Here is a 25,865-nt window from a genome sequence, read left to right as displayed (position 1 = left end):
TGGAACTACTGCCATGGTTTCAGGTATCCAATAGGGGTGTTGGAATATGCCCTCTACAAATAGGTGTGAACTAATGCACTGCAATCAGTTCACCCAATCATCTAGTCTGCTAATGTCTAGTAATGTCTGCCTCCCCACATGATTGCTTGGCATATAATAGTGTGAATGCTTGGTTAACTAAACTAGGATGCCGTCTATTTTCTATTCTTTCTTTTCTCTGTCTTTTTGATAATTTTACTCTTTTGTACTGTTAGCCCTTACATTTAAAAAATGGGGAAAAATGGTCAGACCCACATCAGCACATTTTCCGTGGGTTTGCAATTTTTTAGGAAGTCCTGAGATGAGAGACATTAAGAGCTACTGCAGTTCTATGAAATGATTTGTATAGCCGAATCCCCTCTTTTAGATAGCCTTTGACAAGAAGAGCCCTTGAAATTATGTAGCCTAGAAATATTCACTGAAAGTCTCCTGTATCTTCTAACGGCCAGGAGATAGGAGTCACCCCAACAAAGGAGTTAAGGGCAAGGTGCAGAGTTCCAAATCTTGAGAGATTCACTGCTGAGTGAGCGGCTCTTGTGACCGCACATAGAGAATCTAGGAATCTGGTGGCACAAGCCCTGGTCACAGACAATTTTGTTTAACATTCTGTTTGTTGGCAGGGAGCAAGCTATAGTGATGGAGAGGGAAAGGAAGCCAGCCTCCTTGGCTGCGAGCCGCTTACTAACAGCCTATGTTTACATGCTGCTGTACTAAAGCAGGTCCACAAATCTTAGGACTGAGAGACCCCACTGGACTAATGGGGTAGGATTTTTAAGACTGAACTCAGATTTTCCTTTGGCATCAGCTGCCTTTGAACTAACTACCAATACTGTGCTGAGTAGGCTAATGTGTAAAGTGAATTACACAAAAGCAAAGAGGGGCCGCTTGCCTCCTTTTCCTTCTCTTCCTCCTCTCATCTCCTCCCTCCTCCTCTTAAGAGGGATTGATTTTTGTTGTTGTTGAGAGGAGGGGCTGAAATAGGGTCTTGAACTCCCTATATAGTCAAGGCTGACCTTGAACTTCTGACCCTCCTGCCTTTACCTCCCGAGGGCTAGATTATAGGTCATACCACTCTTGGTTTAAGTAGTGCTGGGGATTGAATCCAGGGCTCTGTGTGCTAGGCAAGCACTCCAACAACTAAGTCATATCCCTTGCCCCAGGGGATTTGTTTTGTTTTGTATTGTTGTCTTGTTTTGTTTCTGTTGAGATAATATCTCACATTGTAGCTCAGACAGGCTTGGAACTCACTCTGTAGCCCAAGCTATCCTTGAAATCATGACAACACTCCTGCCTTAGTCTTGTGAGCTCTGGGATTACTAGCCTGAGATATGATATATCACTCTGAATTGTGTTTTTTTGTTTTGGTGGTGCTGGGGACTTGAGCCCAGGGCCTCCTGTACGTTAGGTAAGCATTCTACAACTGATCTATATACTTAACCTATATCCTGGAGGTTTATTTTCAATATTTTATCTATTTTTTTTTATGCCTATGAATGTTTTGCCTGCATGCAAGTGCATCACATGCATGCAGTGCCCGTTGGGGCCAGGAAAGGACGTTGGAGCCCCTGGACTGTTGTTAGCTGCCATGTAAGTGCTGGGAACCAAACCCTGGACCTTTGCAAAAGGTCCAAAATTAGCCAGTGACATGTCTCCAGCCCTACCCTGGAGTTTTTAATGGATCTTTTGAGACCACTTGCATTCCCAGAGGGTAGCCGTTGGCTATGAAGTGCATTCCTAGAGGGCAGGAGCTGACTTGGTACTTCTGACCTCTGTCCAGGCAGTCTTTGTCTCCCACACAGTCTTTTCCTAGGAGCCATCTTTTCCTTTCCTTGGATACATCCTGCAGTTTTGTGGGTGGTGCAGCAGAGCTGCCAACCTCACTCTGAACCAGAAGTTATCTGATCCCCTCCCCCTTAGAATCTTATCCAAGTAGCTTGGGGGAAGTAAAGAGAAGAGAAAATAAGGTTCCTTCATGGGATCCCTTCCTCCCTCACACTGAACCCCCATTTCCTAAATGAGAACAAGCTGCTAGTTCTTGGGCCTGATGTCTTCAGGTTACACATGGGAATTAAAGTATAACTCACTTCAGGGCTCTTAGATTCTAACTCTTCATTGACTTTGTTTTGAATATAAAACTAATCTTGAGGCTGGCTATACTTGCTTTTTCTACCTTCCAGCTTTTTGAGACATTCGTGATTTTAGCAGTGGGCTATCTTAAGAATGTCTTGCTATAAGAATATAATTTGGGGTGTGGTTGTGTGTATATGTGCATGTGTGGATTTAAATGTGCGGCACTCTTTATCTATCCAGGGACAACATGCTTCTATTGGAGTTAGTTTTGGAATGGGGGAACTGGAGATATCCAAGTAGGAGGGTTTTTAATCTGAATTTTAGTATTCTCAAAGAAAATGTGTTGTATAGAAGTGCTGTGCCTCACCATTAGTAAAAGTCTGTGGGCTTCTCTATGCAAATGCCTCCTGCTAGGAACCTCAGGCCTAAATTGCAGGTTAGCTTAATAGTGGAAGCTTTCACACGCACCACACACACACACACACACCACACTTCCTTGAACCAACATCAATGCCTCAATGATAAAATAACACTGTGTTTTAGTGTCCTGCCTGTGGTAAGATGTTTTTCTGGTTTCAAACAGGCGCCCTTCTTGTAACTGACTCCCCTTTTTCCTCTCTTTTTCTAACATGTTTTTAAAAATGAAAATTAAGTACACTTATTTTTAGTTCAAATATTTCATCTTTTGCTTGACTCCCCCTGGCATAATGGCCAAGTTGTACATACTATGTATAGTCAGCTTCTGCATGTAAGAAAGTCACAGATCCTTAAGATCTTAAGGAGTTTATAGGTCATTTGTTTTTCTAAACCAAATTTTATAACACAGAAATTAGATGTTGGTATGATGGCTCATGGCTATAATTCCAGCACTGAGAAGACAGAGGCAGGTGGGTCTCTATGAGTTTAAACCCAGTCTGGTCTACCTAGGGAAAGCATGTTTCAAAAAACCAAACAAACAAGGGCTAAAGAGAGGGTTTGGTAGGTAAAAGCATTTGCCACACAAGCCTGATAACCTGAGTTGGATCCCCAGAACCCATGGTGGGAGGAAAGAACCAACTCTTAAAAGTTTTCTTCTGACCTCCACAGTCATGTCACAGCGGGTTCCCCCACATTAACAGAAATGATAAAAATAAATAATCAAAACCAACCAACCAAGCAAAAACAGGCATGAGAGATGGTCATTTACTTTGCAAATAATTCGCTGTTAAGGCATCACTTTTGAAAATAACTAGACACAGTTCAAATGACAAATCAGAACTACAGATCCCAAGGTAGTTTGCAAAAAATTGTCTCCTTTAGAATATTCTTTTAAAGATGTGCCTGCCTCAGGAAAGATGCCAGGTTCCCGTGTGCCTCTAAGTACAGGAAACTGCCCTCACGCATGACCCTCTGCTTAGACCAGTTCTTTTTTCCCCTCATTTAACAGATTCTTCTCCATCCTTCACACACTTATCATGTGGTCTTAGAAAGCCCTGTGACTTACTTCCTTGTGATACCCATCAGGGTGTTGATGAATTAACTCTTCAGCACATTCCTTCCTGCTAGATTGTAAGTCCTAGGGTGAAGAGTCCCTCTGTGTCTAGTTTATTGTTGGGTTCCAGTCCCTAGAATAACATCTGGCATTTGGCAGCTCCTTAACACACATTTGCTTAGATAGCCCCTTTATAACACTTTTATTTTTGCCTGCTACTTTTGCTCCTTGGCATCAAAAGCTAACATTAAGCAGTCTCCTATAACGTTAAGCAGTCCCCTCCTGTGCCATCCTCAGAAGCCCCCTCTATCTCCAGCTAGCATCTGCTCTTTTCTCCAAAAAAAAAGATGCTCTAGGGGGCTGGAGAGATGGTTCAGCCATTAAGAGCACTGACTGCGCTTTCAGAAGACCTGGGTTCGATTCCCAGGACCCACATGGCGGCTATGAACAGTCCTTAACTCCAGTTCCAGGGGAATCCGAAGCTCTCTTCTGACCTCCGTGGCATTGAACAACGGGTGCACTCAAGAATACTCAATGTGGGCTGGAGAGATGGCTCAGCGGTTAAGAGCACTGACTTCTCTTGCAGGGGACCTGGGTTCGATTCCCAGGACCCACATGGCGGCTATGAACAGTCCTTAACTCCAGTTCCAGGGGAATCCGAAGCTCTCTTCTGACCTCCGTGGCATTGAACAACACGGGTGCACTCACATACATGCAGGCAATACACTCATACACATAAAGTTGAAAAAATAAATAAATTAAAAAGAAGATGTTCTACCAAATGATGCTTTCTCAGCTCCTGGACTCAATGCATAGACACATGGAACTGACACTTATCTTCCTTGGCACCTGATCCCCGTTTATTGTATCTCCATCCATCTAGGCACCCGGGTCTAATACCAAATCCCAGTCACCCACTCAAGGGTGGTAGATTTAGAAAGAATATCCTTGTTTCAGAACTCATTTCTAGTTCGTGGCACCACTTGCATGCCAGTATCCTGAAGGTAAGAGATCCTCCCTGGAGAGAAGAGCTCATTACCTTCACTGTCTTGGAAAGTGGCTTACTAGAGAGGGAAGAGCGGACTTCTGTAGGGAGTCTTGGCTCCAGGATTTTCCATGAAAGAGAATACATTCAAGTGCTGGGCCAATTGTGAGCATCGTTAAGTTTTGCAGATTTTCCAGGGCACTTCTGGTCTTGGTGCACTGCTTGGAATACCCCTTTATCCGCTCCGACAGTGATTTGCTCACAGTGTTGGGGAAGGGGTCTTCACCTACTGTAGGTTGTGGCATTGAATTTGAACCCTGGCTATTAGTCACACTACCTATCTGTCCCAAAAAGTCCTTTCTGCCCCTTCAACTTCATTTTAAAAATCTTAATTATACTCACACTTTTTTTTGATTTATTTATATTTATTTTATGCATCTGAGTGTTTTGCCTGCATATAAAAGTAAGTGTACCCATGTATGCAAAGCCCACAGAGCCCAGAAGAGGGTGACAGATCCTTTGGAATAGAGTTACAGATGGTTGTTAGCTGCCATATGGGTGCCGGAAACTGAACCTAGGCCCCCTGCAAGAGCAACCAGTGCTCTTAATCACTGAATCATCTCTTCAGCCCCAATTACATTTTTTTGTGGGGAGGGGCCTGGCTACATAGTTGAGAATGACCTTGGACTTTAGGTCCTCTTGCTTCTACCTCCTGAATGAAGGGATCATAAGCATGTGTCATCCACACCCAGTTTTATTATACTTTTTGATGATATTGGGAATAGAACCCAGGACCTCACGCATGCTAGGCAAGCATTCACCACTGAACTAACCGCCAGTCCTTTTCTATCTCTATAAAAATAAATCATAATCTTTAGCAGCTTTGTGGGATGACTGTAAGAATCACACATGATAATGCATGTTAGATGTTTTGGAAACTGCAAAGTGTTGTGGAGATCAGGGAAAATCAAACATCAGATGTTTATAGAACCCTGTCTTCCTTCTTCATGAATTTTGTCCTCTACATACCATCTGTGTGACTATCTACTTATTTATAGTTACACAAATCACTTTTTGAAAACTTGTTTCTTGAAAAATAACTTTACCCTTAAAGTGTATTTAAAATAGAAAGTAAAAAAAAAAAAAGAAAAGAAAAAAGAAAGTAACTATAGAAATACAGCAAATTGCAAAACAATATCATTGAATTCTAGTGAGATACAATTGCCTTTTATAAGTTCTCGGCCTGTTCACCATGAGTTTAAGATGAACCTTGGCATTAAGAAGTCAGACATTCTAGTACTGTAAAGAGAATTTCTCCCTGACATAACATGGTGGTTAGTTTTTGTCAACTTGGCACAAACCTGGGGAGAGGGAATCTTGAGGAATTTTCTCCATGGGATTGGCCTGTGGCCACTGTGGGCAATACCATCCCTGGGCAGATGGGTCTGGGCTAGATAAGAAAGGTGGCTGAACAGGCCAGGGGAAAGCAAGTCAGCAAGCAGCATTCCTCCATAGTTTCTGCTTCAAGCTTCTGCTTTGAGTTCCCGGGTAGATGACGGACTGTAACCAGTAAGTGCAATGAATGCTTTCCTCCTCAGACTGCCTTTAGTCAAGGCGTTTATCAAAGCATCAGGACAGTAACTAGGACATATAGTTAAAAGGACTGGAGATGTGAAAAGGAGGCTAGACTCTTACCAATTTGCATGTCTGCATGTTGACTAAATTCAACCTGTGACCAAATTTGTGAACCAGACTTCTAGAACCCTGGAGACATACTAGGAATAGTGGGAAGAGCTATGGGTCAAATGTTCTATACTTTATCAGTGACTAAGTAGCCTTGGCAGTTCACACCAACCCTCTGAATCAGAATTTACCCATGATGAGGGTATTTATATAAAAGGAGGCTCTTGCAAAGATTAGGAAACAATGACCCAGTGCAATGCCCAGGGTGCAGCCCATGATGGGCAAGAGCAAGGCTCAAGTTTATCCGCTCACATCAAGGGCAGGACATGGTTGAAGACCTGGTCCCTGGACTCTAAGGAGTAGAGAAATAACTAATAATAAACTAAGGGGATGATTTGGAGATATTTCTTTATCAATAAAGCAAAGAAAGGAGGGCTCGAGGTGGCTCAGTGGTAGAACACTTCACTAGCATATACAAGGTCCAAAGTTCAAGTACTGGACGTGGGAAAATACAAGAAGAATTAAAATAATTAACTCTGTCATTTAGATTATTTTTGGTAAGTGTGTATGTGGAGAGGGTGTTTGTGTATGTGCAGGGCACATGTGTGCGTGAGTGCTCATGCATGTGTTTGCAGAGGCCAGAGAACAACCTCAGGTGTCGTTCCCCAGGTGCTGTCCATCTTTTTGAGATGGGGTCTCTTACTGACTTGCAACTCTTCAAGTATGCTAGGCTGGCTGGTTGGCCAGCAAACTCCAGAGATCTGCCTGTTTTTTTGCCTTCTCTATACTGGGATTATAAGAGTATGCCACCATGCCTGACCTTTTTAAAAACATGGGTTCTGGGGACTAAACTCAGGTCTTCCTGCTTGCCTTGCACCAAGCTATCTCCCAGCCCTAGACTTTTTAAAATAATATTTAAAAAATACCAACTAAGAAAGCAATTTTTCCCAGCAAAATTTTAAATAGATTCATCCACACTTTTAAAATAGTGTTCGCACAAAGGTCAACATGGTATTGAGGGCTTGACTAAAATTATAAAGCACCAAGCGGCATTGATATTAAGCATTTTTAAAAAGGGGAATTCCTACTCAAGAATCTTCAGGATAAGAAGGAATTCTGTGGTCCAGGGCCTCCTCAGCGTCTCTTGGACTTCGAAGAGTCTGCACTTGGCAATGATAAGGCTGTTTTCCTGAGCTTGGTCAGGGTGGCTGAGGGAAGGCAAAACTGAAAATCTGTGCAGATGGAACTTTTCCACTGGCCCTATTTTGGTATAAATATTCATCAAGGGCTAGAAACTTAAACTAGATATGGGTCTGAGCTAGGAGCAGTTTGGCCTCGATTTCAGCCAGCTTTCGGTTTTCCTCAGGAGGGCCATCTCTGAGACGTGACTGATGTTTGGTGATGGGGCCAACTGTCGCCCCAGCGTGTGGAAATCCCTGGAGTTTGTTCTCAGGAGACCTCCGGCCAGAAAACCAGGGCTTCAAGGCTCACAGGAAGGCTGAGTAGGTTGTTTGGAAACCGGAAAGTTATTGAGGTGTGGCTCATCCGCCATCCTGCAGCCTTTCTTTTGTAAATAAGTTTGAGGGAAGATAAGCAGGCTTCCAACATACTTGTCAAAATTTCTGAGTCTGGGGCTAAAAAGATGGCTCAATGGTTAAGAACACTGGTTGTTCTTGCAGAAGACTGGGGTTCAAATCCCAGCACCCACATGGCAGCTAACAACTGTCCATAACTCCAGTCCCAGGGGATCCGATAGCATTTTCTGACCTCTGAGGGCATTGCAGGACATGAGTGCACTCACATACATGCAGGCAATACATGCGTACACATAAAATAAAAATAAATAAAATTAAAAAAAATTCTGAGTCTGGTTTCTGAGTGGCATGCCCGTCACTTTAGTTTCCTCTTCATCTATGGTACCTCCTGGTACCACCAAGGTGTCTGTCTCCCTCCACTGTCCTATCCTACCACTGCTCTGCTGGTTCTGGTTTGGGCTCACTAATCTAAATGTCTTAGCATACGCAGCATGCGTGTGAGCCCAAATAAGAGAGGTTAATGGTCCCCCTTTTCCCATATCTATGCCCTCCACTCCCATGCTCTCCTTCCATCTTTCTATCTTCCCAGGAAGAGTGGTCTCTGCTAGAAGAGTAAAGTGGCTGTTCCTCCACTCCATGCATTTCCTTCTCTCTCCTACTTCCTGGTCACCTTCCGTCCCTGTTCTATCCACAATATTACTTTGTGCCAAGGTTACAGGGAACACACAGAGAGGAAGGAGGCCATGAGGATTTTGGCATAAACAGGATATTTTGGTGCAAAGTTAAGCAAGCAAGACAACAATTACAGATGTCTCAGGGCCACTCGAAATAAGACAGGTGTGCTCAGTAAGAACATATGCATGACTGAAGCTCAGAGGAGAGATTTGGTCTAACTTGTTGGCCTCATGGAGGATAACACAGAGGACAGGTAGAAGATAGGCCCTCTTGGCATGCAGGTATGTTCAGGGAACCAGTGACAGCTCATTCTTGGGAGGCTGAATGTTGTAGATGTGATTAAAGAGGAACTGAAATCAAGGAAAAGATTTGAAAGAACCCTAGCAGCAGCTCCGAAGGACAGACTTCCTTCTTAATGTGTTTACCTGGCTACAGCAAGAACTCAGCCCTCAGCCCCTTTGTCCCCTCACCCTTCTGCTCATGGCCCACTCTCCTTTATTATTAAACAGTGTCTCTTAAAATTTTAGCAGCACTTCAAAGATAATTTACATAGAGTTTTTTTCCTTTGCATGTGTATGGTAGTGTGTATGTGTATGATGTGCATGTGTGCTGCGCATGCACATAGGTGTCATGGTGCACATGTGGAGGAGTTGATCAATGCCTTCCACCTTGTTTGAGATGGGGTCTGTTGTTCATTGCCATGCTTGCCAGGCTGGCCTGGATTCTTCTGCTCCCAGTTCCTGTCTTCCTATAGGATCATAGGAATTACAGATGTGTGTGCTACTGTGTCAGGCTTTAGAGTTCAAACAAACAAACAAAAAACCCTTAAAATCTTAAGTATTCACTTGATTACTTTATACGTGTATTCTATAAGACCATACAGAACACCTACATTCTAGAAGGTTCCTAAGTGCCTCTTTCTAGTCAGTATCCACTTCTCAGAAAAGTAGCTGCTATTCTGACTTCCATCTCGATAGATTATTTTTCCCTGATTTGAACTTTATATAGAAGAACATACATACTGTGTTCTTTTGTTTTAGTTCTTTTGTTTTTATTCTTTTGTTTCTAGCTTTTATCTGACAGGATCAGGCTTACCCAGGTAACTGCATAGATTAGGTTTTGGCAACTGATGGATAAATATCCATTCGTCTATTGGTGGAGATTTGAATTGTTTATAGTTCAGGGCTATTGTGAATAAAATTCTTCTAGGACCTCTTGTCTAAGTGTTTATAGTGGACACCTATGATCATTTCTCTTGAATATATACCTAGATGTCAAATTGTTACAGGGTAGATATATTTAACTGTATTAGAAGCTACTTGCCAGCTTCCTGGGGTGGAAGTAATATCTTATATTCTTCCTGGCAACCTGTGCAGGTTCCATTTGTTCCACATTCTTTCCAACACTTGGTAATGTCAAGTATTTAATTTTAGCATTCTGCTAGGTAGATAACACAATCTCATTATCCTTTTATTTGTATTTTTCTGAGGAATAATCATGTCAGCCCTCTGTGTTTAGTAGCTACTTAGGCACCTTCTTTTGTGATATTTCTATTTCAGTCTTCACCTGTTCTTCAAAACTTGGATTTTTAGGGGCTTGGAGAGATACTCAGTGGTTAAGAGCACTTACTGCTCTTGCAGAGGACTGGCTTCAGTTCCCAGTACTTGATGAATCAGGAAGCTCACAACCACCTATAACTCCAGTTCCTGGGGTCCTACATCCTCTTCTGACCTCAGAGGGCACCTGCATGCATGTGGTATATATAGACAAGCAGGCAGGTACATATACATATGCTTAAATAAAACTTTTTTTTTTTTTTTTTGCTGTGTATGGTGGTGTACACCTTTAATCCCAGCACTCAGGTGGTAGAGGCTGGAAGATCTCTGGGAGATCCAGGCCAGCCTGGTCCACATAGTGAGTTCCATGTCAGCTAGGGCTACAGAGAAACCTTGTCTCAGAAAATACATTTTTTTTAAAAAAAGATGGACTTTTATAATCAATTTGTAGAAGTTATCTATATATTCTGGATACAACTCTTTTTCAGATGCATATATGTCTATAATATTTGGAATATTTTTTTCTTTGTGGATTGCCTTTTACTTTCTTGGTAGTATCTTTAAGTAAAGATACTTAAGTAAAGACCATTTTGATGGCCAGTTCTCATATTTATTTATTGAGTGCTCCCTCCAGGTGGAAAAAAATATCACAAAGATATATTGATTACTCTCTTACTATTCTAGCATTTCATATGGCAATGAACAATGACAACTTTGCAGTTTAAAAAAAGGTTATCTAGGCTAGGGGCTACAGAGATAGCTTAGTCAGCAAAATACTTGTGCAAGCACCAGGATCTGAGTTTGATCCTCAGCACTGATGTATAAAGCAGGGCTTGGTGATGCACACTTGTAATCCCAGCAGTGGGGAAACAGAGATGGGTGGATTGCTGGGCATACTGGTCAGCCTAGTCAGTAAGTATGAGTTCCAGGCCAAATGCCTCAAAAACTCCTCATAAAATAAGGTAAATGGGAGCTGAGGAACAACACCCAAGGTTGACCTCTGATTTACACACACACACACACACACACACACACACACACACACACACACACCAAATTTTGGATATTTTCTTGATTCGTCAGGGTTTCTTCTTTCCTTCCTTAGCCTTCTCAGATTTTATGCACATAGCTCTTTCTCATCCACCCCTCTTAAAAACAACTGGGTACAAAAGTACAAGAGTGCTCAGTTTTCTGAAGTATCAGACATGGATGGAATTGGGAGTTTTTCTCGTAGTTAGTTGAAGGTACTTAATGCCTTCTTTCTAGCTTTTCCATTTTAAAAGTCACCTTTCAAGACACAGGACTGTTGCTGGCAGAGAAGAGGGTGAGGATGGATGGAGGGGGGACTGTTCTACCTAGATGGAGAAAGCACTGCCCAAACTGAACCTCAGGGAATTCAGAGGCCCATCTCCCTCAGCTGAAGGCTGACACTAGGTCTCCCAGAGCTGGAAAGTGACCCTTGAAACAGGAGCTCTGACCTTCAAGCTGACTGGTGCAGAGGACTTGGCAGGGGAACTGGAACTGGAGCTTCAGAAAACAATCGGCCTTTGAATCATGGAACAGATCGAACAGATCAAGGAAGGAGAGAGAGAGAGAGAGAGAGAGAGAGAGAGAGAGAGAGAGAGAGAGAGACAGAGAGAGAGACAGAGAGAGACAGAGAGAGTGTGTGCAGAGAGAGAGACTTTAGCTTAAAAGAAGGGAGAGCTTTCTAAGGATGAGAGGAGTTAGAAACAAAACCCCAAACAAAACCCCAGAAACAAAACAAAAATCAACCAACTCTACCAAGAGGCATGGGAGTCCCCTAATGTATTATCATAGCTGCCCATTTCATTCTGCATGTAAGATTCTGGAGTTGGAAGTTAGGCATGTTAGGAAGTTAGAGGGTTTTTGTTTGTTAATTCTGTTTTTGAGACGGTCTCATATAGCCCTGGCTGGCCTCAAACTCACTATTTAGTTGAAGAGGTTACCTTGACTCTCTGATTCTTCTTCCTCTGCCTCTGAGTGTTGCTATTGTAGGCCTGAGCCACCATACCTGGTTTATGTAGGGATCAAACCCAGGACTTTGTGAATGCTAAGTAAGCATTTTATCAATTGACCCATATACCTAGCCCCCAAATACAGCTTTAAAAGTCCTTCTGAACCTGAAATATTATGGTACCCTGCCTGGCTCCTCTTCCTCCTCTCCTGTTCTTCCTCTACCTCCCTCTCTTCCTCCTCCTCCTCTTCCTGTTACTAGAGATGGTAGAACCCAGGCCATGTGCATGTCAGGCAAACACACTATGAAAGAGTTACATTCGTGACCTACATCTTAGCTCTTCTATGAACTAGCCATGTGACCTTGAACATGTCATCTGGCTCAGTCTGTTACCTTGCCTGTTAAAAAAGAAAGCTGAGAATCTCCAAGGGCTTTTCCATCCCTTCAAAATTAATTTTAATTGCTTAAATGCATAGCACAAGCATTATTCAAATAATGCAATGATTTCCCCTGTGACAGTCCTAACCCTGGGCCTTAGGAAAGGTGGAGGCTGTGATGATAAGAAGTCTAATGAGCTGTGAATCTTATTACAGGACTGTTTTCCTCCTGGGTTGATGAGGTCTGCGGGCTGTGTAGGAAGACAGACTTGAGGAAACAGTTTCTCTACTCAATTGTGCCCTTTCTTTAGGCCCTTGCAAACAGAACGATGATGACCATATTTTCATTTCCCATAAAATTTGGCAGGGAATCATCTGAGGGCTTGCCCCCCTTCATTTAACAATACCATATGTACGTGACAAAATTCAGTCACATCCAACCTAGTGACATTTTGCTATCCTAATTACGTATGCTTCATTTTGGTTTATCACCTGCTCTGGAATGAGGCAAAAAGGAATCCAGATTTTCAGACAGAGTCAGAAATCTGCAGGAAGAACAGTATGAAAGAAATTGTTCTGATTCAGGATCTGGGTCTGGAGGACCAAGTCTCCATCTTTTAGAAGGCTGACTGTCATCCTCAGAGTGCATCAAGGAATGGTACTTGGGATTTATGTTCTTCTAATTATCATTCAAATGGAATCAGAGTTTCAGGGGAAAACTCAGGGCACACACATTCTGTGGTACTGGGTGGCGTTTTCACGTTCTGTTCACATACGAGGTATGCTAAGTCACTCAGAGAGAGAGAGAGAGAGAGAGAGAGAGAGAGAGAGAGAGAGAGAGAATGTGTGTGTGTACCCTTCTTCCTTCATATACTGAATGTGCATATGTGTGTGTACATGTGTTTGTGCATGTGTATGTGTGTGTACATGTGTGTATGTGTGTGTGCCCTTCTTCCCTCACATACTGTACATTTTTAATTCTCTCTTTGTTCTTCTTGTGTCATGACACAATCTAGATGTTTCTGCAAAAAAATCACGCTCAGTGTGGGTGAATTTGTTGGAACTCCCTGCTGGGCTTGGGAGTCTGAACACAGCCCCATGGGAAGTTTCCTCCATGTTATTGTGCCAGGTCTGAATATCCTACCATCTCAGAGGGTCTTGACTGAGGAAAAAGAACAAGCTCTGGGATAAGAAAACAAAAGGACAGGCAGCTGTGGATGGAGGGAGAGACTGGAATGAGTTTCTCCTCAGTCCAGACAGCTGCTGTTCCCCAAGTTAGACGCCCAGTGTGATGGGAAACATGAGCATCCAGTACAAGGCAGAACACTGGACTGTGACCGGGTCCTCGTCCATCCTCATCTTTCAACACGCAGCTCAAATCACCTCCTTGGGAAGTTTCACTGACCTCCCTGTGTAAGATTAAGCACTTCTTCCTCTGATCTCCCTGGCCTCATATTTGTGCCTCTGGTCAAGGCACCACGATTCTCTGATGACGCCTTTTCAGGAATCTTTAGGTTTTGTGATCCCTTTTTGTCCATTTCTCCATTTCCCAGGTCAGCAAGTAATACCATGCTTGAACAAACTACATTATTTTCTTTTTTGAAATAGGGTTGTATTATGTAGCCCAGGCTGGCCTTTATCTTGTGGCAATCTTCCTATCTCAGCTTTCTGAATGCTGGGGTTACAGGTGTGCACCACCAGAAAAAATTTCTATTTGGCCAAATTAGGGGTGGGTAAGAGACTTTCATCCAAGTAATGTTTTATTTTCTTCAGGATTTTATCCTCTTCAGTTCTAATGATGATAGCTGTGTTTAACACATACTTGTTATAAGTCAAGCATCATGATAGAACTTAACAGGCCATTACAGTGAGTACAGTGGCTTTTAAGTACATTTTATTGATGAGGAAATTAAGTCTCAGACCTAATAGAACTTTTCAAGGAAAATAATGGTAGAGTTGAACTTGAATCTAGTTTGTCTACTCCAGCAACCTCAGATCTCCACCCACCATCGATATGTGCAGGTGTATGTTTATATATACATGTATCTGTGTGTATACACAATAATGTTAACACTTTAATTGTAATGGGAAGGGCTCTTCTGGCTGTCTGACAGGAAAGTCTCTCTTGGAACCATGTTTTAAATGCATAAGGTAAAATTACAAAGGAAACCAATATTGAAATATTGTCAGCATAAAACCATATCTATGATTTAGTAACATATGTTCCTTTTAAAATTTGATTAATAATAAATAACAGTGGTTGTTATTGCTGTTTTTTCAGAGCAAGGATGAGTATAAATAGTATGCCCAAATCTAACCTCTGAAGTATTATTACTGGTATCTATTGGTTTTAAAGGCCTGAGGCTGATAAACTTCCAAGGCCTTTGTCTTCTTTCATAATGGAATAAAATGCTGCATTTCAGTCAGAAGTTATGAATAAAAAGATGTAATAGTTTTGCTCATTGACAACCTCAATTCTAGCCACAGTTTTCTCATTAAAATTCATTTCTTTAAGGAGTTGGGATGTAGTTCAGTGATCGCAGAGGTCTTGCCTAGTATACTCAGGACCCTGGGTCTGATCCTTAGTACTGAGAAGATAAAAGTATAAATGTAGGGGCTGGAGAGATGGCTCAGTAGTTAAAAGCACTGCAGAGGACCCAGGTTCTATTCCCAGCACCCACATGGAGGCTAACAAGAGTCCATAAGTCCAGTTCCAGAGGGATCTGACACCCTCTTCTGACCTCTGTGGGCATTGCATGATATAGGTACACTTACATACACGTAGGCAATACTCTCATATGCATAAATAAAAAGATAATAATAAATAAAATATTCTTAAAGTATAAATGTACATGCTTTGGCTCAGCATGGTGGTGCACATCTGGAATCATAGCACTGGGAGACTGAGGCAGGAAAATCATTAGTTTGAGACTAGCTTGGGTTGCACTGTGAGACTTATCTCAACACAGGAAAAAGAACAGAAAAGGAAAAAAAAACAAGATTTCAAAAAAACTCCCTTACATAAATTGCTACCACTTGTCCCTCTCATTAGAGCCAAGTCCTTTTAATGAGGAATCTGGCTGGCCACAGGGCTGGCTGCAGGCACAGTGCAGGACTCCCTTGGAGGGTGAGTGGCTGTCCTCCAGGATGGGGACAAAGCTGGGATCTTCTTTCTCTCCACCTCCTAAAGCCAGCAGATTACTTGAGACAGTCACCTTGGTGGTCAGCCTCATGAATCAGTAGCTAGAAACGCCACTTAGTCATGAGGCTCAAATAGACACTGTCTTCTAAGGGCAGATTTCTTATAGGACATTACTGAGCCAGTAGCCCTCTCCCTGTTCTTTTGCCTTTGGTGTCACTGACATTAAGAAAAATACAGCCCAGGGTTCAGCTGCCTCTGAGGACATGGACTCAGTGAAGATGACTGGTCTACTTCTATGTCTACATAAACACTGAAGCTGTGTTTTAGTGGACCCTGGGAGCTACTTTTTACTCTGCTTCCAGTAGCCACTTTCCTGTGGGTCATGTTTAGAATGTGATAATTGAGGGAAGAACTGACACACTTACTCCACTGTCGCCGTGAGGTGATGCTCTAAAGGTGGGCAGTCCTGAGAAATGTAAGGGTGGCTAGAAAAAAATAGATGTGTGTGTGTGTGTGTGTGTGTGTGTGTGTGTGTGTGTTGTGGAGGTCAAGGAACACACAGGATCTAGAACACTGACATTATTTGACCTTTTTCCTACCACGTGAAATGAATTCTACCAGATCCACATTTACATGACAGGTCAGAGCTTTGGTGTCACTACTCTGTGTTATGTTGTGTGACAAAACAGTGACTAAAACTTAATAGATGCTAAATAAATATTTTCCACAGGAAGAAATGAGTGGCTATCACTCCATTTTATAAGTAAGGCATCTGAGGGTATGTGCCCATGCTAGGGCCAATGGCCCCAGCTGGACAAGGCAGAGGCTGCCATTAAAGGGCAGCAATGGGACATCTGAGATGAATTGCTGCAATTCCTGTGATTTTGCATATGGTGTGTCCTGAGTGTATTTATGGCTGGGTCAAGTTTAGCTACAAAGAGAAGTTCTTGCAATCTGATATCTTAGAAGCCACATGAGATGTAGGCAAACTGAACTTGCTCTTCCAACATTCCAGTGCTTAACAACCTATGAGAATTTTGCTTTGTGCTGTGAGAGAGGATGCCAGTAACAACAGGGGAAAATGTTTATTGCTTGCTTTACCTCATTAAACTATCATTTTAGTGTAGAATTACTGTTAGATTGCTTTCTGAAATGAGGAATCAGGAGCTCAGAGAAGATGAGTAAGATAGCAAAGATTGTGGGCTTGGTAAATAGAAATTCTTCTCTAGATCTCCATGCCTGCAAATGTGTATGTGTGTGTGTGGGGGGGGTTGTATGTGTGCAGATCTGTGTGCATGTACGCGTATGCATGTGTATAGAGGTCAAAGGTCAAGTGTGTTCCTCAATGGCTCTCTACCTTATTTTATGAAATAGGATCTCTCACTGTATCCTTAGGACTCACCAAATAGACTAGGTTGGCTGGCCAGCAAGTCCCAGGAGTCCTCCTTTTTCTGCCCCCCTGCACTGGGATTACAGGAATGTGCTGCTGGGCCTGGATTTTTTAATGTGGGTTCTGGCAGACTAAACTCAGGTCCTCATGCTTGAGTGGAAAGCACTTTACTTACTAAGCTATGCTCTCAGTTTTGTGTGGACATTGTGATCTTCAAAATGGCATCTGAACTTGGTGGTCAAAGCTAAATCCACAGCTAAAATGTTCACCTGACCTTGTGAAGTTTGAAGATAAGCGCCTGCTACAAAACCGGGACACCCTAGGTGTGGAAGCACCACCCTTCTACTCCAGGGTGGTGTGGATGTCCTTGTTGCTTTCATTCTAAGAGGTGCAGGAAGTCAAGGCATCTTGGTCAAGGCAGCACTCAGTTATGCTATATGAACTTTTCAAATGGGGTTTTTCTCCCCATATTCCATCCCATAGGCCATTTCTCCCTATATCCCATCCCACCCCATCCATAGCCTTGCAGGGGTTGAACATGCAGAGATCATTCAAGTCTCCTCAGTTCTTTGACAACGATTCCTTTTAATTTGTCACCACAGATAAATTTTGGATAAAATAAGAGAGGGGAAAGAGAAAAAAACCAACCTGTAAACAAATGAGGTGGATTTCAAACAGCCATCTAGGGCTGGACATCCATGCTCTTTGCTTTTCAAAAGAGGGAGCTACAAAAAAGAGTGAGTTCTTGGTTTCTTCCCATGTAACAGTTGTCCTTCCTTTTATAGCATGTTCTGATGGGGGCCTTGTCTGTGGTTTGCTTGTCCTGATTCACATGTTACTAGACAGACCATGAGTCAAGCTGACCAAGCACGTGGAGGTATACATTCCCAGGACAAGCTCATCCCCACATGAACAGTTCCTGGAACCTTTGAGTCTAGGAACTCTAGGATTTATTTTAAGAATGAGGATAATAATATAATAATATGATTCCTTGAATGGTTTCTTTACCAGGTTCTTACCACAGAATGTCATCAGAATTATAGAAAAGAGGAAGTCTCTAGAAAGTTTCTAGTCCATCCCTGAAAAATGATGTTGGCTTGGTGTGGATGACAATATATGCCTGGTGGTACCCACACATATCAGGGAGCAGGTGCCTGGTAACATTGGGCAAATGCTGAAAAATTAACCTCAGATTATCAATGAGTTCAGTGAGCTGGAGAACTTAATTTGTATTTGAAACTTAGAGTAATATTCACTCTCTCTTTTCACCACAGTTCTGCTTTGGATGGATGAGTTTAGGTTTTGCAAGCAGAGAGACCTTGTTTTTGACTTCTTAGCCTACCTTGATGTCACCTCAGCCAACCTAGTCTCCATTCAGGTCTTCTCAAGGTGAATTGAGATGGTATCTGAGCACATGCCAGGCATCCTCATGGCCCTCCAAGAAAGCTTTTTTGGTCCCCTCTTTTGCTTTTTCTCAGACTTGTCTGCCCTAACAGAACAGATAAGCCTGTTGGGAGGCAAGAATCTAAACAGCTGATAACAGTAAGAACAAACACAGTCTTTCTGAGGACAAAAAGAGTGAACAGGTTCATTTCTCATACAAATGAGCAGACATGAGGCATGGAGTTGATATGAGCATCTTATAGAGCTTTTCGATTGCATTATCATTTCTATTTTTATAAAAACAAGTGTCTGGGCTGGCAAGATGGTTCAGCAAGTAATGGTGCTTGCCACCAAGCCTGACTACCTGAGTTCAACTCCAAACTCACGTGGAGGAAGGCGAGACCAACTCCTGCCAAGTTGTCCTCTGACTTCTGCCAGGTGTGTCATGGCCTAACACACACGAACACACAGACACAGACACACAGATACACACAATAAATAAATAAATAAATAAATAAATAAATAAATAAATAAATATAAAAACCAGTGTCTGCATCAAGTATTTAAGCCTACATAACAAATATGTGTTAACCATGAAAGGAGCCTCTATGCTCTTGAGTCCACACCTACTCTTTATCTCCTTCTATAAAAGTTCCATGGAAAGCATTTTCTAGAGCTTGTACAGCTTCATGCTGTTGACACATGTGACACTAAAGATGGTCAGGAAGCAATAATTATCCCATATGAAGTTAAGAAAGTCCCCCAGGGCTTGAAGGAATGGCCTGGAAGAGGCTGGTGACTCTATACCTGGGGAGGTGTTGGCTGCTGCAGACAAATTCTCTTCTTGTTATAGAATGAAAGGGAATGAACAGTTTTAAAGGAAGGTACTGAGGAGCAGCAGCTGTCTTTTCCTTTGGACTGTTCTAGAAGGCTTATAGATATTTTGCTTTCATGAGAATGACATGTTGTGGTTTTTAAAATTATTTTTTTAACCATAATCACTTGTTATTTGGGACAAGGCCCGCTATAAAGAAAACGGCAGCAGGCTAGAGGCAGAAGAAAACTGGATTTCATCTAAGTTCTGTTACTTCCTAGGAAAAAATGACCTGTACACAGTCCTCCAGTGAGTAAACACCTGCAGTAACACCAATGGTCATTTATTCATTAATTAATTGACTTTGTATTGCTGGGGATAGCATCCCTGGTCTTGCTTATGCTAGGCAAGTTCTCTTCCAGGGAGCTGCATTCCCCAGCCCAGTCTATGCCTGTAATAACTGCAGTGACTCAACCCTCTGCCAGAAATCTGCTCTTGAAATGAGTATTTAAATGGTGTTGGGTAAGCAGTGGCAAGATAAGAGTGCTCGAGGTCTGTTATCCATCCTGGCAAATCTCTGCTTTATTATACACAGACTATTCTGAATGTGTGAGTAGGAAGGGTAGGATGATTCCCTCTCCCAAATCCAATCCTGTGCCTCTTCTGGAGCCTAGCAGACTCATCGTCTCCTATCATGAGACTCACAAGAGCCCAGTGGTCTGGCCTTCCAACTCTGATGAGTTCTCATCCCCTCTGTGCAATTCGTATGACCAGAAGATCCAGCTCAAAGATCCTTAGAGGAGACCACAGTTATTTACACAGCTTCCCAGCTGAAGGACTGCTGGGAAGCCCTGTGCCAGCCTAGTCTCAAAGCCCAGATGGTGGCCATTGAAATCCAGAGATGACCTGCAGTAAGCCTTCCAGGGCCCCCACCAGCATACCTGGCTCATACAGTGATTCAGGTTACCTATGAACCTCTGACTGAGCCTGTTAAGACTCACCTGCATGTTAGGATGAGAGTCTGGTCTGCCATGTAAGAGAAGTGGCCTCAGCGTATTTCTGGAGATCTTTTAAAAAGACATGGCTAGGGACGGCGAGATGGCTCAGTGGGTGAAAGTGCTTGCCACACAAACCTCAAGACTGGAAATCCCCAGAACCCATAGTGAAATGAGAGAACTGACTCCTGAGGCTGGACACATCCTCACATACACATACACACACAATAATAAATAAAAATTTCAAACATGGGGGTTGCTGGAGAGATGGCTCAGCAGTTAAAGGTACAGCCTGCTCTTCTAGAGGACCTGGGTTAGGGTTCTAGCACCTATATGGTAGCTAGCAGCTGTTCACAACTCCAGTTCTAAGGGGATCCAGTGCCCTCTTCTGGCTTCCATGGGCACTGCACACACTGGCACACTTACATATAGGCAAAACACACATATACATAAAAAAATAAATAAAACATTTTTTAAAAATTAAAGGCTTGGATAATTTCTCTCTCTCTTTCTCTCTCTCTCTCTCTCTCTCTCTCTCTCTCTCTATCTCTCTTTTAGCTCTCTGGGGTCACACTGCTTTAGATACCTACCCATATGCCTCCAATGTGTTGGCTATCAATAGGTCTTTAAGTGACACCTTAATATGTTTTTAAGACAAGGGGAACCAATGACAGTTCCTGAGTAGCTGTGTTTATGTTGGACTGGCCTGCCCAAGTACTATCCCAGGAGTTTTGCACATGACAGGAATTAGAGGCAAAATCAGGAGAGCTCAGGGCAGAGGAGGTAACTGACCTGGAGCACGGGAAAGCCAGGTGGGATGAGATATGGAGATGTGTGGAGAAAGATGCCTATTTGAAACTGGCCATGCACTTAGATGTCCCATTGCTTAGTACTCCTTGGGTGTTGTGTTGAGAAGTGAAAAGCAGAACTCTTTGGAGCCAGGCTATTGACACATGAAGAGTGAGCACACTCTCAGATCTCTTTGTCCTGGTCTAGTCCTTTCCAAATTCCTACAAAGGATTCTTGGCCATCAAGGGGTCCTTCCAGAGCCTAGCAGGCTTCTGGACACATTTTTAGCAACCTTTGGTCAGGATCCTGACCACTCTGGGCCTCAGTTTCATTATCTAAACAACTCCAAGTTTCCCTTCCAGTTCCAAATTCTGTACCTCCAGGTGACTGGCCATCCAGTTTCAGAAGGAGATACTCAGTTCTACATAAACAGACTCTGTATGTGTTGGGTGAGAATGAAAGCAAGATCCTTGGTCTCTGTCCCAGCTTAGCAAGGGGAGAAACTGACTTAGGTGTAGCTGAAGGCAAGTTGGTTTTTACATGGTGCAGTCAGAAATCAAAGCACGTTCTTTTAGTACCCACACACTATCAAAATGTACCGTCACCACCAAGCATGCTAGTTGCTGATTTTATGTGATTGTGTGTGTGCAGCATATATGCATGTTCACATGTGTGTAGGTGCACATGTGCGTGCATGCCTGTGGAGGCCAAAGGTCAACCTCAGGTGTTGTTCCTCAGGAGCCATCCATTTTATCTTTTGAGACCAGGTTTCTCATTTGGATCCTGGGACTTGCCAACAGGTCTAGACTGGCTGGACAGTGAGTCCCAGGGGTTTATCTGTCTTCTTCTCCCCAGCACTGGTATTAAATATGCATACCACCATGCCAGGCTTTTTACGTGGCTCCTCAAACTCAGGTCCTCATGTTCATGCAGCAAGTACTTTACTAAGTTAGCTCCTCAGCTCCACTAGTGGCTGATTTTTAACTGGGTACTTATATGCTAAGCCTTTGATAAACATCATCTTAACTAATTATCACAGTGACCTTGAGAATTTGGTGTCTCTACTGCCTCTTCAGTTTTCAGATAAGATGAGGATACCAACTCAGAAGTTAATTAACTTGCCCAAGAACACATAGTAAATGGTAGAGTCGGGATTTGTACTCATATCTAAAGCCAAAGCCTGTGGCAATGAGCAGAATTCTTAATAAGCAACAGAAGAACAAATCTATTTTATTGGTTGGTTCCACCAAGAGGTATGACATTTGGCATTCTAGGTTATTTGTCACCAAGGAATGTTGGCAGTATTACCATGCTCAGGAACCTGTCTGTGTTGGAGATTCTTCACTTTCCCAGGAGAAAAGCAAAGGATGGCTTAAGAGCAGCCAGTGGGTGCATTTGACTCAACACAGGTGAGAGACGGTTGGGAACTACTCCCCAGGTCTGTGTCTGGGGCATGCACAATCACATTAAGGGAGGCCATCCATCTGTCTAGGCTCAGTAGGATGATCTTTAAGGCCACTCCAGTTTTGGATTTTATGTTTTCTTTTCAAGACCTTTTTTGACTTTCCAGCTGCTGGGAATTCCCACTTCCCTCAGCCCTTGGGAGACAGGGCAGTGGGGAAACCATGTAACCCTTGTTAAGACATTTCACCTTTTGTGACTAGGTCCTTTACAGATCCAGGAGTCTGAAATTGCTTCAGAATGTCTAAGTGTGATTATGTACCCTGAAGCCAAATGTTATAAAAACCCTCAATGGTTGCAGATTTTAAAAGTAAATATACAATTAAATTTTTTCAGCATGTTGTTGATAAGACACAGTACACTTAGTCATTATTGCACTGTTTAGCAAGGCCAACTTCTTCTAGATTCAATTCCCTTTCTTCCATTCTTTGTATTGAAGACATGGCTTAATCCATTGCTCTATGATCTTTCCCGATGTTTGAAATTCCAAGAGGTAAAAAATATCCACCCTTTCATCTTGACCCACTGCATTCTTTCTCTAAGCCTGCAATTGGAGCTAAATGGAAAATAAACCCTTTGAGAGCCAAAGAAGTTGGCACTATATGGTGATGTGAAGGAGAACATGTTCCACCTCTAATCCAGATAATCATACCCTCCTATGCAAACAAGGCTTTCACCAAGAGGTCCAGGCTTCTAATGAGAAGGGGGCCTCTATAGAGTTGTCGAATATCCCATGCTGTTAACCAGCTTATAGTTCTCCAAACCTTTTAACTTTCCTGATGACAGTGAAGTGCTGTCAGCATCCCTGAATTTTGTTACTTTCACTAAATTTGGAGGTGACGGTTCAAACACATATGCATTACAGTGCTATAAGTCAGAAAAGAATACTGCATGCAATGTGCCATAGGCAACCGTGCTGGGCTTGGCCACCAGCTACTCTGCACTTTCTTCATCGTTTTTTGAATCTGGCTGTGTGTATGTGGTGTGGGTGCTAGGTTAGAACAGAGATGGGCAAGAAAGAGGTCTGCCCACAAGCAGTTGAAATGCACAGAGCAGGAAGAGCAGAGCTGCACTTAGGTAGTGGCCAACAGCTCCCGGGGTCTCAGTGTTCTGGGAATTCTGGAGGAGACACACTGGATTCAGCAAATAGTCTGGCAAGTGCATCAGGGCATGGTACATTCCAGGGAGATGCCCGGATTAAATCTAATTTGGCACAACATGCAGAAGGATGGGCTTGGGGAGGGGGTGGAGGAAGGAGGTCTGGGACAGGTTCTGTATGGAAGGGCACACTCTTAGATGGGGGATGCTGTGTGTCTAAGCACGTTGGCTTGCATCTCTCCGATATGGTCCTTTTCTCCTTCCCTTCCTTCCTTCCTTCCTTCCTTCCTTCCTTCCTTCCTTCCTTCCTTCCTTCCTTCCCTCCCTCCCTCTCTCTTTCTTTTTTTTTTGCTTCTCATTCTACCTCTCACAGAATGTCTGCAAAAGAGGACTTTGCCCTGCAAGATTAAATGGTCTGAAATCAAAGCTTAATAATTACTGCCTGGGGAGATCAGCCTTCAGTATCACATTTGCCGTTGGAGCTGTTGGGAGAGGGCGGAGTCTATCTTCCCTACATCACAGGTAAGAAAACTGTGGCTCTGGAAGTGGCTTGGTCACTGTTGTACTGCTAAAAATTGCCAGGCCCAGGGTGAGCAACTCAGATGTTCTTGCCAACCTGCTGCTTCCTGGAGTCAGTTTCTGTTTCTCCATCTGGGACATATAGGTTGTCACTGTACCCTTTCTACCCACAAAGTCTTCTAGAAGTCCAGTCTGCCTGCCTTTAGGGTGCATCAGGTAAGCAGGCGGCTGACTTGGAGCTGCAGGCACAGCAGCTGGCCCCTCCAGCAGCAATTTACTCAACCCGTGACCTTCTGGGCTCCAGGCCAGCCCTTCTTGAAAGGGAAATGTGCAGACCCTGGGGACAGAAATTCGTTCCCCAGTGCTAGAATGATTGCTGTTGACTGCCACTGCCCACAGCAGCAAAAGGAGCTGTTATGCGAGCTGGGGAAATTACACAGCCCTAGGAGGATAGAGAAAGGCTATGGAGTCTGTATCACAGGCCCTCAACCTTCACTAAAGTCACATCAGGGGCAGCAAGAAAGGAGAAAGGAGAAGGAGAAGGAATTAAGACTTGTTCCCTAACCACATAAAAGTGCCTTTTTTTTTTTTTTCAAAAAAAGTTTACCTCAATTCAACTTGAATTGACATCACTAAAAAGGAACCTGTGCAAATATTTTGCATAAGAATGGCTTAAAGCCTGGATTTTAGAGTGTGCCTGTCAGCTCAAGTAAGTATTACTACGTTTTCTGTGAGTTTTGTCGATATGATGTTTCCATTTCCGCGCGCAGAAGGGCAGGGGAAATAGGGAAGGAATCGGTCAACTCCTATCTCGGCTCACCTTTTGCACTCCCGGATTGAGGTCCTTAGCCACCTTTGCCATCCTGTGCTGGGATGCAGAAACTGCTTCTGGTTTATGCTTCTCAGGCAGAGGCTGAGCGAGCGCAGCAGGGGCAGCGTTGGCTGAATGGCCAGGTTCAGGTCCGCGCGCCCAGCGGGCAGCTCTGGGCTCAGCCAACAACCGCCGCCTGCTTTAATTGGAGAGCGCGACTCCCTCTAAAACCTCGCCAGCCAATGCGAGCAGGCACCCGCGCCGGTCCAGCCAATCACAGAGCAAGGCTGCGCCCCTCCCTTCGAGTGGCCTCCACAAGGAGGTAGTGAACTTGGCCAGTCTCTGCCCTGACGTCAGGGCAGCCGCTGGGGCCCCTGACGGCCACCTACGGCTCACATCTGTCCCCTTGGTGGCAGGAGGAATCCATCTCCACGCCCTTCTCCTTTAAAGGATTAGGGGCTGGCGGGCAGGACTCCGGCCATCCATTCAGGTCAAAAGGGAGAGTGAGCAAATAGGAAAGTGGAGGTATTTTTAGAGAGCTGACTCCAAAAATAAATGCTGAACAGTGTTCCCCTGCCCACCCTGTCTCCCCTTGTCCCAAGGGTGTGCCAAGCAGGTGGTCTGCAGAAGCCTTGACTCGGGCTGTGTCCAACCTGAGCAAGTCACCAGAGAGGAGAGACTCCAGCAAATTAGGATTTCTTTTAAAAATGCAGTTTTTAAGCTACCTTCTCATAACTCATATCATCCTCTTTATTATGGGAGGAAGAGAATAAAATATTTTATAAAATTATTTTTATAGTGGTGTGTGTGTGTGTGTGTGTGTGTGTGTGTGTGTGTGTGTGTGTGTATGTGTGGTCACAGTGCCTGTGTGGAGTTCAGAGAACAATTTGCTGAAATCAGTTCTCACTTTTCCCATGTGGGTTCCTAGGTTTGGCACCAAGTACCCGACCCTCTGAGCTGTCTCCCTGGCCTGATGATTATTTCTACAAATGCTTTTATGGGCACATTTCTACATTGTACCCTCACAGTTCCATCATTAGTAGTATTAGGACTCTGACTGGAAGATGAGGGGAGAGGGTAAGTGGACCAAAGCTGTC

At 43.4% G+C, this 25,865-nt stretch overlaps 1 protein-coding gene across 1 annotated transcript in view; it reads right to left on the bottom strand.

Moving 5' to 3' along the window:
- Positions 1-24,946, bottom strand: part of Lmcd1 (LIM and cysteine rich domains 1) — a 69,288-nt gene extending 44,342 nt beyond the window's left edge. Inside the window, exon 1 of the mRNA XM_008854804.2 lies at positions 24,778-24,946. Within this exon, the coding sequence (XP_008853026.1) occupies positions 24,778-24,819 (42 nt within the window). The 5' untranslated portion in view covers positions 24,820-24,946. The remainder of the gene's footprint in view (positions 1-24,777) is intronic.
- Between the last annotated feature and the right edge of the window lie 919 nt (positions 24,947-25,865).

This window comes from Nannospalax galili, unplaced genomic scaffold, assembly GCF_000622305.1.
Source record: "Nannospalax galili isolate Female #2095 unplaced genomic scaffold, S.galili_v1.0 scaffold406, whole genome shotgun sequence".
Classification (NCBI taxonomy): Eukaryota; Metazoa; Chordata; class Mammalia; order Rodentia; family Spalacidae; genus Nannospalax; species Nannospalax galili.
This window is presented reverse-complemented; position numbering and strand designations above follow the sequence as displayed.